The sequence below is a fragment of the Rana temporaria genome, chromosome 1 (genome assembly GCF_905171775.1).
Source record: "Rana temporaria chromosome 1, aRanTem1.1, whole genome shotgun sequence".
In the NCBI taxonomy this organism is placed as follows: Eukaryota; Metazoa; Chordata; class Amphibia; order Anura; family Ranidae; genus Rana; species Rana temporaria.
Window position 1 is genome coordinate 513,025,697 of NC_053489.1, and position 16,732 is coordinate 513,042,428.

Consider the following 16,732-nt stretch of genomic DNA (forward strand, 5'->3'; position numbering starts at 1 on the left):
AAAAAATGGCAGGCGGACCTGAACGGGCCGCCCGTGTGAATGAGCCATTAAAGTGTTGCATGAGTTTGGCTTCAACATTCCACTGCAATGTTTTGTAGTAATGCTTGTTAATCCAATAGACTTTGGATGAGACAGGAATGGGATCTTAGGCTGGATTCACATCTATGCATTTTTAGCACTTTTTGCAGATTTGCACTACAGTGCATTTAACATGGATTCCTATGGAACACGTTCTGTAGTGCAAATCTGCAAAATGCAGAAAGCACTAAATATGCATAAGTGTGAATCCAGCCTTAGGAAAGATGTTGAACTTAAAGCAGTATTAAGCCCAAAGGCAAAAGATTCTATATATTGCAGTTTACCAATTAGATGTGGTGGCTGCATTCGTTTTCTTTTTTTTAGGCCCCCCCCCCCTTGTTTTCACCTGTGATCTGGCCAGTAACATGCCTCTTGTATTAGAGTGCCTACACTCTGTATGAAGGAGCACAGGAGCTGCTTTATCAGTCTGGGGGGAGGGGAGTGTTTGATGAACTAGCAGTATGCGATTCACTTTAGATGTGCACGGCTATGGAGGAAAGATGTTGCCAGTTTCTGACTTATAAATAGACAGTTATAAAACCAAAATGTAAAGAAGTAATTCTGCTAACAAAGGAGCAAAATTTCAAAGTGCAGGTGCATAGGTACAGTAAACACTAGCTCAGGGTAGGATTGGTATTCATCTAATAAAGTGGCATTGCATTCCCACCGACTTCATATACAGCAGCATAGACGTCCAATACACATTAGGACTTATTTACATGAAATTACATTATATTATCCCGATACATATAATTAGGCTTATTTAATAAGGAAGTATAAAAAACAATTGTAATGCACTAGCCCATTACGACCAATGAGGAATCATTTTTATGCGACTTTAGCAAACAAAATTCTAATTGGTCATTACAGGCTATTGCGCTTTGCACTTCTTTACTCAATTACCAACCTTATGTTCTGCTTCAACAAGAAGTTCTTTATATCTAGAGGACAAATAATACACTTTATATTGTACTGTGATAGATTAAGATTAATATATATATTTATACGTTATTTAAAATCCCTCTTTTAAAACAGCTCCACCCATGCCTGTACTATAGTAGTAGGTCTTTAAAAACGTTGGTTTAAAATCTATATTATACTAATAGGTCATATATTTAAGGTTAGGGGGGAGTTGTGCATTTTTTACCGAAAAGTTTAAAAGAGCATTTTTTTTTTGTTTTCATTCAGTCAAATAAAAAAGTCCATTTTATGGTCGGCTCTATCCAGAAATTGTTGGAATGTCATAGTCACTTGTGGATGGTAAAGTTTTCCCCATCATTCGGACATTTTTAGCATTGGTGATCCTTGCCATCATGGACACAGGCTTGTCAAAGTATCTCACCAGAGCTGGCTCTGTCAAGAGAGAGGCAAGGAACTGCTCAAAGGTTATGGCCCAGTCTTGGTCTAGACTTGTGCTTGATGGCAAAGAAGCATGATGGTGACTTCGCACAAGAATGGTGTCATCACCAATGTCTTCACACTGCAGTTTGTCATCTTCATGGGATCCAGCACTCAGTACGGAGTAAGAGGACATATCGTCTTTAGTGTCATCATCGGATATCAGCATAGATGAACAGGCCCCATTGTCTCTTGGAGAGGAGTCTTCTAGCTTAACTTCCTCCATTTGATCTTCTGCATGGTCACTGGATACCTGGATGTTGGAGAAAACTCCCCCCTGGATATATTGGCATATATGCACCGGTTTCTTCTCGCTGATTTTGCCTGGAGTCTCCTTGGTGTTTTGATTGGGTGTCTCTTCTGGAACCTGGGCAGAGAAAAGCTTGCCCACCTCTCCAATCTCAAGCAACAAGCTGGTGACTGCAGCAGTGGCATGATACAGTTCTTGCTCACAAAGGTCTTCACTGAACATATTGTACATAGTTTTACACAGTTCAATGAACTGGCCCTACAAGACAAGAAGACTTCTTAAAAAGTATTCAAACGTGAACAAAAATAGCAAAACATGCTTAAAAAGGAGATCTCCAGGCTATATAAAAAACAGTTATGGATATATAAAAAATAAATAAAAAGCTACGTTTAAAGTGGTACTAAAAAGTTAATAAAAAAAAATCATGTCATACTTACCTCCACTATGCAGTACACAGAGTGGCCCCGATCCGCCTCTTCTGGGGTCCCACAGCGGCCGTCTCGACTCCTCCCCACAATAGCTAACCCCCTCTGGGAAGCTCTCTCCCTAATGGGGTTACCTTGTACGCGCGCTTCCGTGTCATACACTCGCCGTCCATAGACACAGAGTGCATGACTCGGTCCCGCCCCCATTGGATTTGATTGACAGCAGCGGGAGCCAATTGCGCTATCAATCTATCCAATCAACGCCAAGACTCCGTGGAGAAGAGGACGCCAGGGACAAGCCAAGCAGGTTAACTGGCTCAGGTAAGTAAAACTGGTTTTACCGTTTCACCTGGGATTTTTTTTGTGCTTTTATCTATGTGCATCTGCCATTCCTGGATGTTTTTCTATCTAACAGTTTTTTGATATAACTGTTCAAGGACTATTTATATTCATTATTTTAGTTTCATTTTGCACTACACTACTTTGTTTTAATTGCTTATGTGAGGTTTTTATTTGAATTACCCAAGTGTTGGCTTGCGTTCATTTATTGTGCATTTATATCCTCTGCGCTGAATACTTTACATTTTATACAGTAAAACAGGGGGCTGGGGGGGCCGTGTTTGCCAGGTGTTTTTTCACCTTAAAGGGTCACTAAAAGGAAAACATTTTTTTAGCTGAAATGACTGTTTACAGGGTATAGAGACATAATAGTTAACTGATTCCTTTTAAAAATGATTAAAAATAGATAAAAACCAATCATATAATGTGCCTGCAGTTTAGTTTCGTTTTTGCTGTTGTTTCCTGGTTCTCTGATGTACAGAGAGCCAATAGAGGGCAGTGAGCCAATAGAGGGCAGTAATACTTTGTCTAAAAACTCCTCAGCACCAATCCAGTTTCGTTATACACACAGTAATCACACCTCCTTGATTAGTCACCACAGAGAGAAATCTCCCAGTACTGTGGTGATCAGGAAACAGACAACCAGGAAGTGTCCAGAACAGAGAGGATTTACAGCAACATCAAAGCAAAAACGAACAATGAGGACATGAAACCAGGACTGCAGTAAGGTAAAGGAAGCTATTTAGCTAAAAAAATAAAAATTTCCTTTAGTGACCCTTTAATGCATAGGATGCATTAAGGTGAAAAAACACAAACCTTTACAACCACTTTAACAATCTCCATTACATTTTGGACCTAAGATTGGTTTCCATACTAGTCATTACCTTCAATGCCACCCATCCAGCAACGAACTGTCCCCCATTAATAACTAGCATCTTTTCCCTAACTGAGGGGACATATTCTGTTACATGCAACCTTTAATCTACATTTACTGCTGAGTGAGTCAAAGCAACACAGCAAGGGCATACCACCTGATATTATAGAGGGTTTGGGATTAATTATATTCCTATCGGAATTCTATTTAAAAAAAAAAAACTCCCCACATTGGATAGAGTAAGGGAAGGTTATAACCAGTTTTTGCTTTTTATCTCCATTTTTGGAAATTGGGAGATTTTCTTTCACTTCCTGTCTTATAAAGGAAAAGATAAATTAAGAGGAAATCATTGGTTGTTAACAGAACTAATAATCCTATTGGAAGAGTTCCTATATATTCCTATTCTGGTGACAACCTAAAATTTGGGATTTTTTTTAACTTTCACTCTGAATAACAACAGGTCAGCAGGAAAAATAGAGAGGGGGGGGGGGTGAATCTCCCTAATGCAAAAAGAGCCTGATGGGTGTTTAAATCCATCTCCATCTAAAACTAAAGAAAACATTTGTCCTTTTATCAATGTATTTATTCCAGGTCAGAGTTTAAAGTGGTTGTAAAACACATACTGGGTAAATTGCAGTGTCTGGTCCTCTTTTCCATGCAGCTCTCAAATACAGGTAACAAACAAAATTGTATGTTTAGTACTAGTTGCATAGACACAAACAAAGGACAACCATGTTTGCCTTGTGTTCGATGTTGGCTCAGGTACACAGAGACTAACATAACCCTAGGCCAGCAAGGACATAATATTTTCCTCTTCCCTCAGGCACACTGGGCAGAATAAAATGCCACTTTTACAGGTATTTGGCTTTATTTTTTAGACTGTAAACGCACCTGTACGTTAGCTTACGTGTCCATGCGCAAAAAAAAAAAAAAAACACATCACCAGCGAATTTGGTGGGAAGCACTTGCCAAAAAGAAAAAGCGTGGAACGCACATAAAGTGCTTGCATCTTTTATTCACTTTAATGCATTCTACTGGGCAGAATAAATTAATATTCTGGCTTCTGGCCAACAGAATGCCTTAATGCGCATAATTGTGAACGTGCATAAACATATGTGCAAAGCGAGGTTTTTACTGCATTTTTTAGCCAGCCTTTCTCCGGCCAGAAGAAAAGGCTTCAGGAGGAACTGAGCAAACGTGTACATGAGGCCTTAATCTAATTCTCTACGAGTAGAACAAATCAGTACATTACCTGTTTTAATTTAGGCAACTCCTTTGGAACCTTTTGCCTTGATCGGTTCTCTTGTGCCCATAAACGAAGAGAATTCCGATTGTCTTGGCTTGTCCTCTTAACTGTTAAAATAAGAAAAACACATGTAAAACCTTACTCATTATCAGTGTAGTATAATCATAGACATTGATTATACATAGTAGCGTCTTGCTGTTACCTTTAGTGATTTTAAGGCTGACAGCCACAAATCCTTCTTCTGGCCTTTTCTTGTATTTGGAATCAAGTGTCGAGACTTCAGAACAAAAGATATAAAATAAATAAATCTGTTAGATGGTCTTGAAAATGTGAAAGGAAATGTGTACTGTGATAAATGTGTGGCCTGCTATTTCTGACCCCTCTCTGAAAATGCTGATTGCCCGATGGTTTTCAAACTGGCCAGGAACAAGCATTAAAGTCAGAACACTTACATGGTATTGTAGCCAGCAGCAGAGTCAGACAACTGGGGGAAATTTATGGAAGAGGTCACCAAATAAACCCAATACATTTTATATACATCCAGTGCCCCTGGACGAAGTCTTCTAAGACGAAACGGCGTAGGGTAGCGGCGTGCTGACGTCTTTCCCGCATACTGTGTCCCGGAGTGAACGGGTTTGGATTTGGGACCACCCAACTTGGTCCATGCGAATTTATTTATCTGTATTATATCACTAAGTATCACAGAGATTTGTATGTTTATATTAGATGCGCAGCTTGTTTTCCATTACATTTTATATACATATTCTGCAACTAAATTAGCAAATAGAGAATATAAATAAGAGTTGCAATATTACAGTGCAATGTATAGATGATTTTAAAAGAAAAACGTACTTACAAAAGTATTAAAAAAAGTACTTGTCTCCCCACTTTACCCATCTTTGTTTTTTGTTCTCTCCACAAAGCCAGCACGCGTGTGCTGAGCCCATTGAGTTGGTCAGCGCCGGGCTCCAATTTCAACCTCTATAAAATGGCGTTTTCTGCAAAAATGGCCATGCGGGGTATGGATGACTCCCTCGACATTTAAGGTGCCTCTCCTGAGGACAGATTTCTCCTCTTTACCATGTGTTATATGTATTAAAGTATGGGGAGGATCTAATTTACTGTAAAATATATTAGCGTATATCTCTGTATTTCCGCATGTTCCTCTTTCTTAAATAAAGAATAAAAAAAAAAAAAAAAACTTGTGCGAGAAGGTTCAGATGTAAGCTGCCATCAGGGCCGGCCCTACAATGGGACCGGGTGGTACCATGGGTACCAGGCGGCACTTTTAGGGGGGCAGCATACTGACGCCTGCCAGCCAGCCCATTCCGCCCGCTCCTCTGCATGTGAGGAGCACGGTGCCGGGCTGCCTGTGAGGACACTCGCAGGGGGGGGGGAGCAGTCAGCAAGTGAGCGGGCAGGCGCCACTGCCTGTGAGGAGCCCGGCGCTGCTGCTGTTAGTGGTGACAGGGGCGGGTGGGCGGAACATTTCTATATACATGTATAGAGCCACGACACGTCCTTTTATACTCCTTTATACATGTATAGAGCCCTGACAGGTCCTTTTATACATGTATAGAGCCATGACAGGTCCTCTTTATACTCCTTTATACATGTATAGAGCAATGACAGGTCCTCTTTATACTCCTTTATACATGTATAGAGCCATGACGGGTCCCCTTTAGTTATCATGATATAAAATAATGAATGTGGGGGCCTTTTGGTGGGCGTGATTTTTTTTTGGGGGGGGGGCAGCATTTCATTTATGGTCCTAGGCAGCACAATGTCTTGGGCCGGCACTGGCTGCCATTATTGTTCCTAAAGCCTAAACGCTGGTTTTGTGGAAATTAAGTCAACCTGCAATAGGCCAAGAGAATGACAACTTCCACCTGAGACTTTCCATGGGGGTTATTTACGAAAGGAAAATCCACTTTGCACTACAAGTCGCTGTAAATCTGAAGGGGACATGCAAGAAAAACAAAAACAAAAAAAAACAGCATTTTAGCTTGCACATGATTGGATGATAAAATCAGCAGAGCTTCCCCTCATTTCAGAGCTTCCCCTCAGATTTACAGCGACTGCACTTCCATGTGCACTTGTAGTGCATAGTGGATTTTCCTTTAGAAATCAACCCCCATGTGTTTTATTTTTATTTATTTTTACACATTTCACCTAAGGAGTGTTCCCTGTTGAAAAATGTTATTACAACTAAATTAAAATGCACTCAGTGCCCATTTTTACTTGTATACCTGCTTGCTATCACAAAGTAGCCAAACAGTGAATCAGGTGGCGATAACTCATTCCATAAAGCTTATACACATGGTCAAGGGGTTTAGATGTTGTTAAGCAAACATCAGCATGGGAAAGTCGTGCAAGCAAAGTAACTTTATTTTTCCATGTAGTATAGTCTAAAAATCAACAGAGAATAGTGCAGGAAAAAAACAAAAACGACAATGACCTAAACACTGTAACCAGATTTAAGCTGACGGGGGGCCACAACATGTTCAACCTCAAAGTGGATGGGTAGGCTTCAGCAGTAGCGAATCATGCTTGGTTGGAAAAAAAAGAGGCATGATGCCGTGTACACACGATCATTTTTCGGGTTGTAAAAAATTACGTTTTTTTTTAAGGTCATTAAAAATTATTGTGTGTGGGCTTCACATCATTTTTCGGGTTCTAAAAAATGGGCAAAAAAAAATTCGAACATGCTCTATTTTTTTAACTACGTTTTTAACGTTGTCGTTTTTCGGGTTGTAAAAGATGGTCGTGTGTGGGCTTTAACGACGTGAAAAATCCACGCATACTCAGAAGCAAGTTATGAGACGGGAGCGCTCGTTCTGGTAAAACTACCGTTCGTAATTGATTTAACCACATTCATCACGCTGTAACAGACAGAAAAGCGCGAACTGTCTTTTACTAACACAAAATCAGCTAAAGCAGATTCCCCTTTATAGTGTTGTATGTCACCGCGCTTTGCTAGAGCATTTTTTTTTTCACGATCGCGTGTAGGCAACATCGTTTTAATTATCAAGTTGAAAAAAAACTTTGTTTTTTCTAGAGCCTGAAAAACGTAATTTTTTAGAACCCGAAAAATGATCGTGTGTACGCGGCATGAGAATTCCCAAACCGAAAGTTTTAAAAAAATGTTGCCTTCTCTGGCAAATCTCCATCACATCTGCCATGAATAGACAGTGGGGTTAGTATGTATCATGAACTCATGGTCCCACCTTGTCTACAGGTGTTGGGTGCAATAATACTGGGAAAGTTTTCTTAACATTTGGCATACCCTATAAAAACCACTAAGCAAACTTGAATGACCACATGCACCCCTTTTAATGTGGTAGTTAGATGTACCTAATAAAGTGGCCACTCCTTATAGTGTCATTCCACACACCCAAGCTCATCACAGCTGACAAGGCTTAGCTGGATAATCAGTCAGTGTCAGTTCAGTGAGGGAGTAGGACGCTTCCCGACGAGTCTGCTCTCTCCAGGGACCAGACAGATAGCCAGCTAGACACCGCAGACAGGCAGGCTCCTACAATCTTTGCTGCATGAATCAACTTGCAGCCCATAGGACCGGCTCCTTCCTTCCTCTCTTCAGGTAAGACCCTGTCTTTCAGGGCCATCTTTCCACCCCCAGGAATCGCTAGTGACCGTCCTTTTCAGGACAGCCACTCCAGCGATCCAAATTGCGGCTGTTTACCTTCTCTTAGAGCCGCATGCACCCCAATCAGTCACCCATAATCACCCAGGCCACCCGCCGCGCATAGCAGCGCTCTTTTCTGGCGATCTGCGGCTCTTTCCCGCTTTCACGCCAGACCAGGCCTTATTCGCAGCCGCCGCAATTAGGAAAGACCGCGGCTTCAGCCGCGGCCTAGCGGTGCGCCGCAAAAAGGAGCACTGACAGCCTCGAAATTTTCCTGGAATTGTCAGGGATCATCCCCCTATCCCTGGAGGATCCCATCCTCCCCTGGATTAACAACCAGCTCATACCCACCAAGCCAAACAGCCCCCAAACCTGAGGCCTGTGGCCCGATCGGCGGCCATCTTGGTACTCCTCAGCTACAGTGACACCCTTCCCCCCATTCCAAACAGTACTTGATCCAGGGTTTCGTCCGATCGCCTTTCAGGGATCAGGAAGGAATTTTTTTCCCTGCGGCAGCAAATTGGCTTAGCACTGCCAGGGTTTTTTGCCTTCCTCTGGACCAAGGCCAAGCGAGAGGATTCAGCGAATCTTCCCTCTATTGCAATTAATCCCCCCCCCCCCCGGTGACTGGCAACAATGGTTAAACTGCGATACTCTGCAGAAACGATTTGGGGTCTGAGACAATTCGCAACAGTATTACCAGCCGTCACCAAAAAGGCCTTAAAAATAGACCAACTTTTGAGATTCGATCAACGATCGACCATCAAAAATTTCAACCATTTAACCCAGCTCAAGCACATATCATGTGCTTTGATCAACACAAGATCGGCAGTAAAACACCGATCAGAAATCCACGATTTCTTACTACAAAACGATCTAGACTGCCTCTTTATCACAGAAAGCTGGCTTTCAGACGACTGCAACACCATTCTTGGAGAATTGGTGCCAGAAAATTATCGAATTATAACGGAAAACAGAATAGGGCAAAGAGGAGGAGGCCTGGCGGTGATCCATAAGTTTCATATTGCAATCACTAAGCCGGTCCTTCAAAATCCTCTTCCATTTATGGAAACCCTTACTCTTCAACTTCAAACTAACCCCCAGGAGACTGTTCACATTCTCCTCTGCTATAGGCCACCTGGGCCAAAATCGCAGCTTCTACCATCATTAACGGAGTTCATATCCACTTATACCCTTAACAGCAAACATCTTTTGCTGCTCGGGGACTTCAATCTGTGGGCCAACTCCTCACAGGATCCCATTGCGGATGCCTGCATCGATCACCTGGAAGGATTAGGACTACAGCAACTTATATGCGGTCCCACGCATGCTTCAGGTCACACACTCGACCTAATTTTCAGACAAAATCTGAAAATAAACATTTTGGGAAATGAACCTTTGCCATGGACAGACCACCATGCAATTAGTTTCATAATTTCCAAAATTCCACCAGTTATAAAAGCACCCAAGCCGGTGACAATACACTGGGCTAGATCTCAGAAGAAGCTCCATTCAGAACTCTTCAAATCTACCTTGGGAAACCGAATCGAAACTATTCATCCTCAGTTAACAGCCTCAGATACACTGGATGCCATAAATGCAGCTCTGCTACAATCAGCCGACTTAGTAGCACCGAAACGCAAAGTCCGCATCCGGAAAAAAAAGTCCGGCTGGTTCAACAACCAGCTATCCCTACTGAAGCAAGAGCGCAGAAGGGCGGAAGCCGCCTGGAAAAGAAGCCCTTCAGAAGATCACCTCATCATCTACAAGGCAATAACAACACAATATCATAAAGAAATCTTCAAAGCAAAGAAACATCATTTTTCTATGACGATTAACAGCGCCATGAACCGCCCCCGAGAACTATTCAAGATGGTCACCCAGACCATGAATCCGGGATGTCTTGAAGTCCCCAATTCAGACACCCAAGAGTTCTGTAATGAACTATCGGATTTCTTCATCGACAAAATCGAAAGAATCCGGGTAAGTATTCTGCAAAATAATACCCCCCTCAGCCCCCTCTTCAATCAACTACAAAACACCAACAGAAACCTTCTACAATCAACTAAGTTCACTCTGGAACCCATCTCCATCGATACCACCAAAAATATCATTGGTGCGTTGCGGAACAGCACAGCACCCAATGACATCATTCCCACCAAGCTGCTGAAGGAATGCGCCGACATTCTGGCGCCTCCCATCACACAGCTTATAAATCAGTCATTTAAGGAAGGCATAGTGCCATCCCTGCTGAAAGAGGGCACAATCCAGCCCATCCTGAAAAAACCTAACTTGGATCCCAAGGACCCAACTCACCGCCGCCCCATAACAGGCCTAAATATTCTCTCCAAGATAATGGAGAAAATAGTGGTACAACAGCTGCAACAGCATCTGGATACCCACAATCTACTCGATCCATTTCAATCAGGTTTCCGTCCCGGACACGGGACAGAAACGGCCTTACTTAAAATATGGGACGATGCCCTCGAGGCCGCAGACGAGGGAGAATCCTGTCTCCTGGTTCTGCTGGACCTAAGCGCAGCCTTTGACACAGTAGACCACAAAATGTTACTGATGCGACTGGCCGAGGTAGCCAGAATCGCAGAAGGTGATTTACCATGGTTTTCCTCCTTTCTTGAAAACCGATCACAAACAGTGAAACTGGGATCTTTCACGTCGGAAAAACGCACGGTGCCATGTGGAGTCCCCCAAGGATCCCCCCTGTCACCGGTACTGTTCAACATCTATCTTCGCCCTCTCTTTGATATTATCAGTAGCCAAGAACTACTTTATCACTCTTATGCAGACGATACGCAATTGTATTTTCGCATCTGCAACAAAAAGGATCATCATCTCAGTTTAGAGAAATGTCTCTCTTCGATAGAAAATTGGATGACTAAGAGTTATCTTAAACTCAACAGTTCCAAAACAGAACTTCTTATGTTTCACGCCAGCCGCAAGAGTCAACTGGCAACAACCTGGACACCGCCGCCCATTCTGGGCCAAAGCATCACCCCTAGCTCCAAAGTCAAAAGTCTAGGAGTCATTTTTGACACCTTCATGACAATGGACGCACAAATAGGGTCAGTAGTCAGCGGATCGCACCATTTGTTGCACCTACTACGCAGACTTATTCCATTTATCCCCAAAGAAGACGTAGCAGTCGTGGTGGGAACAATCGTGAATTCCAGACTGGACTATGCAAATGCCCTTTACCTCGGGCTCCCAAAGTACCAAATCGCTCGTCTGCAAGTCGTACAGAATACGGCCGCCAGACTGGTGACTGGGAAAAGGACATGGGAATCAATCTCACCTTCGCTGAGAACCCTTCACTGGTTGCCAGTAAAAGACAGAATTGCATTTAAAGCACTCTGCCTGACACATAAGTGCATCCATGGGAAGGCTCCGCAATATCTTTGCGACAAGATAGAACCTCACAATTCTAATCGCGTTCTGCGATCCAGCGACCAAAATCTGGTCAAGGTGCCAAAAACCAAATACAAGTCCAAAGGAGAAAGAAGGTTTGCTTTTCAAGGTCCGAGACTATGGAACGCTTTACCAACCAGCGTTCGGTTGGAGGAAAACCACCTGACTTTCAGAAGACAGATTAAAACTCTGCTCTTTTGATGTCATGAGACACGAAACATCAAGCGCCCAGAGGCGATTCAGTTCGCATGTGCCGCGCTATATAAGTTTTTCATTCATTCATTCATTCATTCCTATTTATTTAGCATATTTCTTGACTTTGAACAGGACTCATTTTCCAATCACACAAAAATTGTTTAATTTTAATTTATGCATTTGACTACCTGTTAGCTAGGACTATTTGGCATTCTGTAAAGATATAAGAATTGTGTAAAGGATTGCTTATAGATTGTACTAGTTATGTATGATATAATGTGTGCTCCCTCTACTGGTGATATTAATCATTACATGGCTGTTTTGTTTGTCTTGCTGTCCAGGTCTAAAGACCTGTACACACGATCGAATATCTGATGGAATCTAATCTGATGAATTTTTTCATCAGATATCCGATGAAGCTGACTTTCATCAGTCTTGCCTACACACTATCGGTTAAAAATCCGATCGTGTCCAACGCGGTGACATAAAACACTACGACGTGCTGATAAAAATTAAGTTAAATGATTCCGATCATGCGTCGACTTGATTCTGAGCGTGGATTTTTGACCGATGGATTTCCCCACAGACGATCGCTTTTTTCTATCGTTTTTTTAACCATAAGGAACATTTTAAACAGGTTCTATTTTTTTTCACCGATGGATAAAAAAACGATGGGGCCCACACACGATCGGTTCGTCCGATGAAAATGGTCAATCGGTCCGTTTTCATCAGACGAACCGATCGTGTGTACAGGGCTTTAGTCTGAAATTGCCACTTTCCATGTGTGTTGTCAACAGGCATTGACTCACATCTGTAACATTTCCTTTTTTTTATGGTCAAAAATAGGTGTTACCACAGCAATAAACATAAATGAAATATAACAGATGTCACACATATATAACACAATTTCTATCAAAGGTTAACCTGTATACATGCAATAAAATGCATAGATGCGAACAGTCTCCTAAAGGAAACTTTTGCTAGGAGCAATGCAAAGATTGCCAGCTAATCTTGTTCAACACTCTTAACCACTTAAGACCCGGACCATTTTGCAGCTAAAAGGACCTTGCCCCTTTTTTGCGATTCGGCACTGCGTCGCTTTAACCGACGATTGCGCAGTCGTGCGACGTGGCTCCCAAACAAAATAGGAGTCCTTTTTTTCACACAAATAGAGCTTTCTTTTGGTGGTATTTGATCATCTCTGCGTTTTTTTTATTTTTTGCGCTATAAACAAAAATAGAGCGACATTTTTGAAAAAAAAAATCAATATTTTTTACTTTTTGCTATAATAAATATCCCCAAAAAAGATATAAAATTTTTTTTTTTCCCCTCAGTTTAGGCCGATACGTATTCTTCTACCTACTTTTGGTATAAAAAAAAAGCGTTTAATGATTTGTTTGCGCAAAATTTATAGCGTTTACAAAATAAGGGATAGTTTTATGGGATTTTTATAAATTTTTTTTTTTACTAGTAATGGTGGCGATCAGCAATTTTTTTTGGGACTGCGACATTATGGCGGACACATCGAACAATTTTTACACATTTTTGGAACCATTGTCATTTTCAGAGCAAAAAGTGCTATAAAAATGCGTTGATTACTGTGAAAATGACAATTGCAGTTAAGGAGTTAAACTCTGTAGGGGTTATGTGTGACCTAATATGTGTTTCTAACTGTAGGGGGGTGGGGCTGGACTTGTGACGCCATTGATCGTCTTTCCCTATATCAGGAAACAGACGATCAGTGACACTGCCACTGTGAACAACGGGGAAGGTGTGTTTACACACAACTCTCCCCGTTCTTCTGCTCTTGTGACCGATCTGGTGGCGGCGATCTGGTCTGCGGGTCCCGCGGAGCAGGTCGACCCACGGCTGGGCACTTAAAGGGGACGTACCTGTACGTGCCTGTGCCCAGCCGTGCCATTCTGACGACGTATATGTGCAGGATGCGGTCCTTAACGAGTATAGAAAAAAGAATCTAATAGAACAGTTTGCCATTCAAAAATTTAGGGCTTTCTTTAATATTGATTGGACCCTGCGCACATATTTTCTAGCAATTTCACTCTCCACCTGCTCTGAGACAAACAATAAATAGCAGCTAGACTCAAAATCTGTTTTACTGAAACAGATCAGGCAGCGATTGCGAGTGGCTGCCAGAGATATGATTACTGCTCACTGGCTGGCTGCTATAGGTTGCAGGCTGAAGCACACATTATGACTCACTGATTATTTACTAGAGGTTACAGCACATTACTTCTGCTTGTTGGTTGGTTGCTATAGATTAATGCACATCAATACTGCTCACCGATTGGTTGCTAGAGGTTACTGCACAATATATTACTGCTCACTGATTGCTTGAGGTTACTGCCAGTCTGCGGCTATTTACATATTAATGCCACTGCCATTTACATATCAATGCAGGTTATTTACACATTAAACACGAAGTCTGCAGGAGAGTCATCTGTACACAGCAATAGGGCAGAGCTGGGCAGCATTAGTAACAGAACTTCACACAGATATCGGGACACAGCACAGGACTAAAACTTCAAGGGACAAGGGCAACTATAGTAGTTGGCAAATATGAAGCAGCTGCTTTGGGCCCCACAACAATAATGGGTCCAGGGCAGCAGCCCCCTTTTGCCCTGCCTTAAACATGGCCCTGCAAAAAGTAGTGCCATACATAGGTATAACAATAAAAAGGCACATAAAGGGGTTCAACAAAAACAGCACTAGGATACCATACAAAGTAGAGCTGAATACCAAAATGCAAACACATACAGTAAATGTGGAGGCTCCCCGATTCGCAGGGAGAAGCACGCTTAAGAGCGCCAGTACTAGGAGTTTCGCCAGCTAATCTCCTTCTGGAAACAAAAGTTACTTGTCATGCTAATCATTTGTGTCAATATGTCTTGTGTTCTTGACCTGGAACACGCATGCAACCAGGAAACTCAGAACTTTAAATCTCCATACTATATGCCAGTAAATCAGTATGACAGCCAAGTAATTATCCTTTTAAGGTTCGATTAGCAATGGCAGCCCATGTATTTCATTCACAACAGGGATTATTGCACATTTGTGATCATGTCCATTTATTAACCGGATAAGCAACAGACTCCTTTTGACTGATGGACACTTTTATTATCAAGGATTTAAAGTGGAGCTCCAGGTTTTTATTTCCCTTTCCTGTCTGGTCACTTGAACAAGAAATGAAGGCAAATCAGGGATACAGAATTCAAGAACAGTCATTTTGGTAGAGTGAGAAAATAGTTGGCAAATCCGAGTTCATCATCACACACACACCATTTGTTCATAACTAGCAGCTTGCATTTTGGGGGGGGGGGGTTTGTACATGATGGCAGTGTACACGTTTACACAGATATTACCTTACCTTGGCTACATTCTGGTGTGATATCTTCAAAAAAATATTGAGTGGCCTCAAAAGCCGAATCTGGCTCTTCCTGGTCAGGTGACAGGTCTGAAAATGAAATACAACCGCTCTTAATAAAGTGCCCGTTAGGAGTCACTGAAGCAAGGTAATAATCTTCACAGATACACTGGAGTAACATTTCTTCAGTCACCAATCAGCATCAAATCTGCTTTTGAATCTAATTGGTGGCTGTCAGCAAATAATTTCAGCTCTTGGTAAGAATACGTGTTGCGAAAGCTGCTAATGAGATAGACACTGTGGTGGTGTTTAAGTTAGAACACCATAAATCCCTTGGAGAGGTTGGGAAACCCTTGTTTCAGCTCCCCATGCACTTCCAATGTCTAAGACCCCTTTCACACGGGGCGGATCAGTAATGATCCGCCCAGTGAACCTCCGCTTGCTCAGCGGGGATCGCTCCGTTGTTCCCCGCTGAGCCGGCGGATGACAGGGCGGTCCTCGCACACTGTGCAGGGACCGCCCAGTCTTTTCTCTGCTCTCCCCTATGGGGGGGAATCGGATGAACACGGACCGTCTGTCCGTGTTCACCCCGATCCGCCAGACGGATGGAAAAGTAGGTTTTTCCTCCGTCACACTTTGGCGGATCGGAGCGGGTCGGATGTCAGCGGGCATGTCACCGCTGACATCCGTGGCTCCATAGAGGAGCACGAAGCGCCCGTTCAGGTCCGCAAAAAAAACTGGCAGGCGGACCTGAACCCGTGTGAAAGAGCCCTAAACGCCCTATGACTATTAGGGGCACAGGGAGGTCGAGAGCCCCAGTCTGATCTGTACTATTGGGACTCACTGTACAACCCCACTGGAATGGTGTGTGTGTGTGTGTGTTGGTGTGCTCTCTGTTGGGTCGTTTTGGTGTGGCTGTATTTCATTGTTTGTGTATGCCTTAGGAGAAAGGTCTATGTGGCTTAGCAGTGAGAGGGGAGGGGGGGGGATTTTTCCAGTAGCCCCTCCCAAAGATAGTTTACTACTGGAAAATGGAATACAGCCACGCTCCAAATGACCACACCATATTATGAGAATATATCTATATCTATACACACACACATTCAGTGTGGTTATACAGTGAGTCCAGATCAGACTGTGGTTTTCGGTTATCAAGTGCCCCCAATAGACACAGGTTGATCTAGGCATAGGAGGTGCATGGGCAACTATTACAAGGGTTTCTCAACATCTCCAAGGGATTCTGGTTTCCACAGGCCCCAAGCCCAAAGTGACTCCCATCACAAATGCCCCTGTGCCCAAGTGTCCCTGTGCAACACCAACCATAATAAGGCTGGGTTCACACATGTGAGGCTGCGGGCTCGTGCCTGGGGTCTAGAGCATTCCTGTACACCAGTTCAGGTGCGATTCAGGTCTGCATTTTAGCCTGAATTTGCACCTGAACCGGACCGAAAGATGCACCAGACCCTTTTTTTC

At 42.8% G+C, this 16,732-nt stretch overlaps 1 protein-coding gene across 2 annotated transcripts in view; it reads right to left on the reverse strand.

The window, feature by feature from the left end:
* Nucleotides 1-371: 371 nt before the first annotated feature.
* Nucleotides 372-16,732, reverse strand: part of TBC1D9 (TBC1 domain family member 9) — a 97,905-nt gene continuing 81,544 nt past the window's right edge. For both annotated transcript variants that reach the window (XM_040331334.1, XM_040331326.1), the window contains exons 18-21: nt 15,263-15,349; nt 4,813-4,887; nt 4,617-4,717; nt 372-1,984 (exon numbers count right to left, since the gene is read on the reverse strand). In XM_040331334.1, coding sequence (XP_040187268.1) covers nt 1,298-1,984; nt 4,617-4,717; nt 4,813-4,887; nt 15,263-15,349 — 950 coding nt within the window. In that variant the 3' untranslated portion in view covers nt 372-1,297. The remainder of the gene's footprint in view (nt 1,985-4,616; nt 4,718-4,812; nt 4,888-15,262; nt 15,350-16,732) is intronic.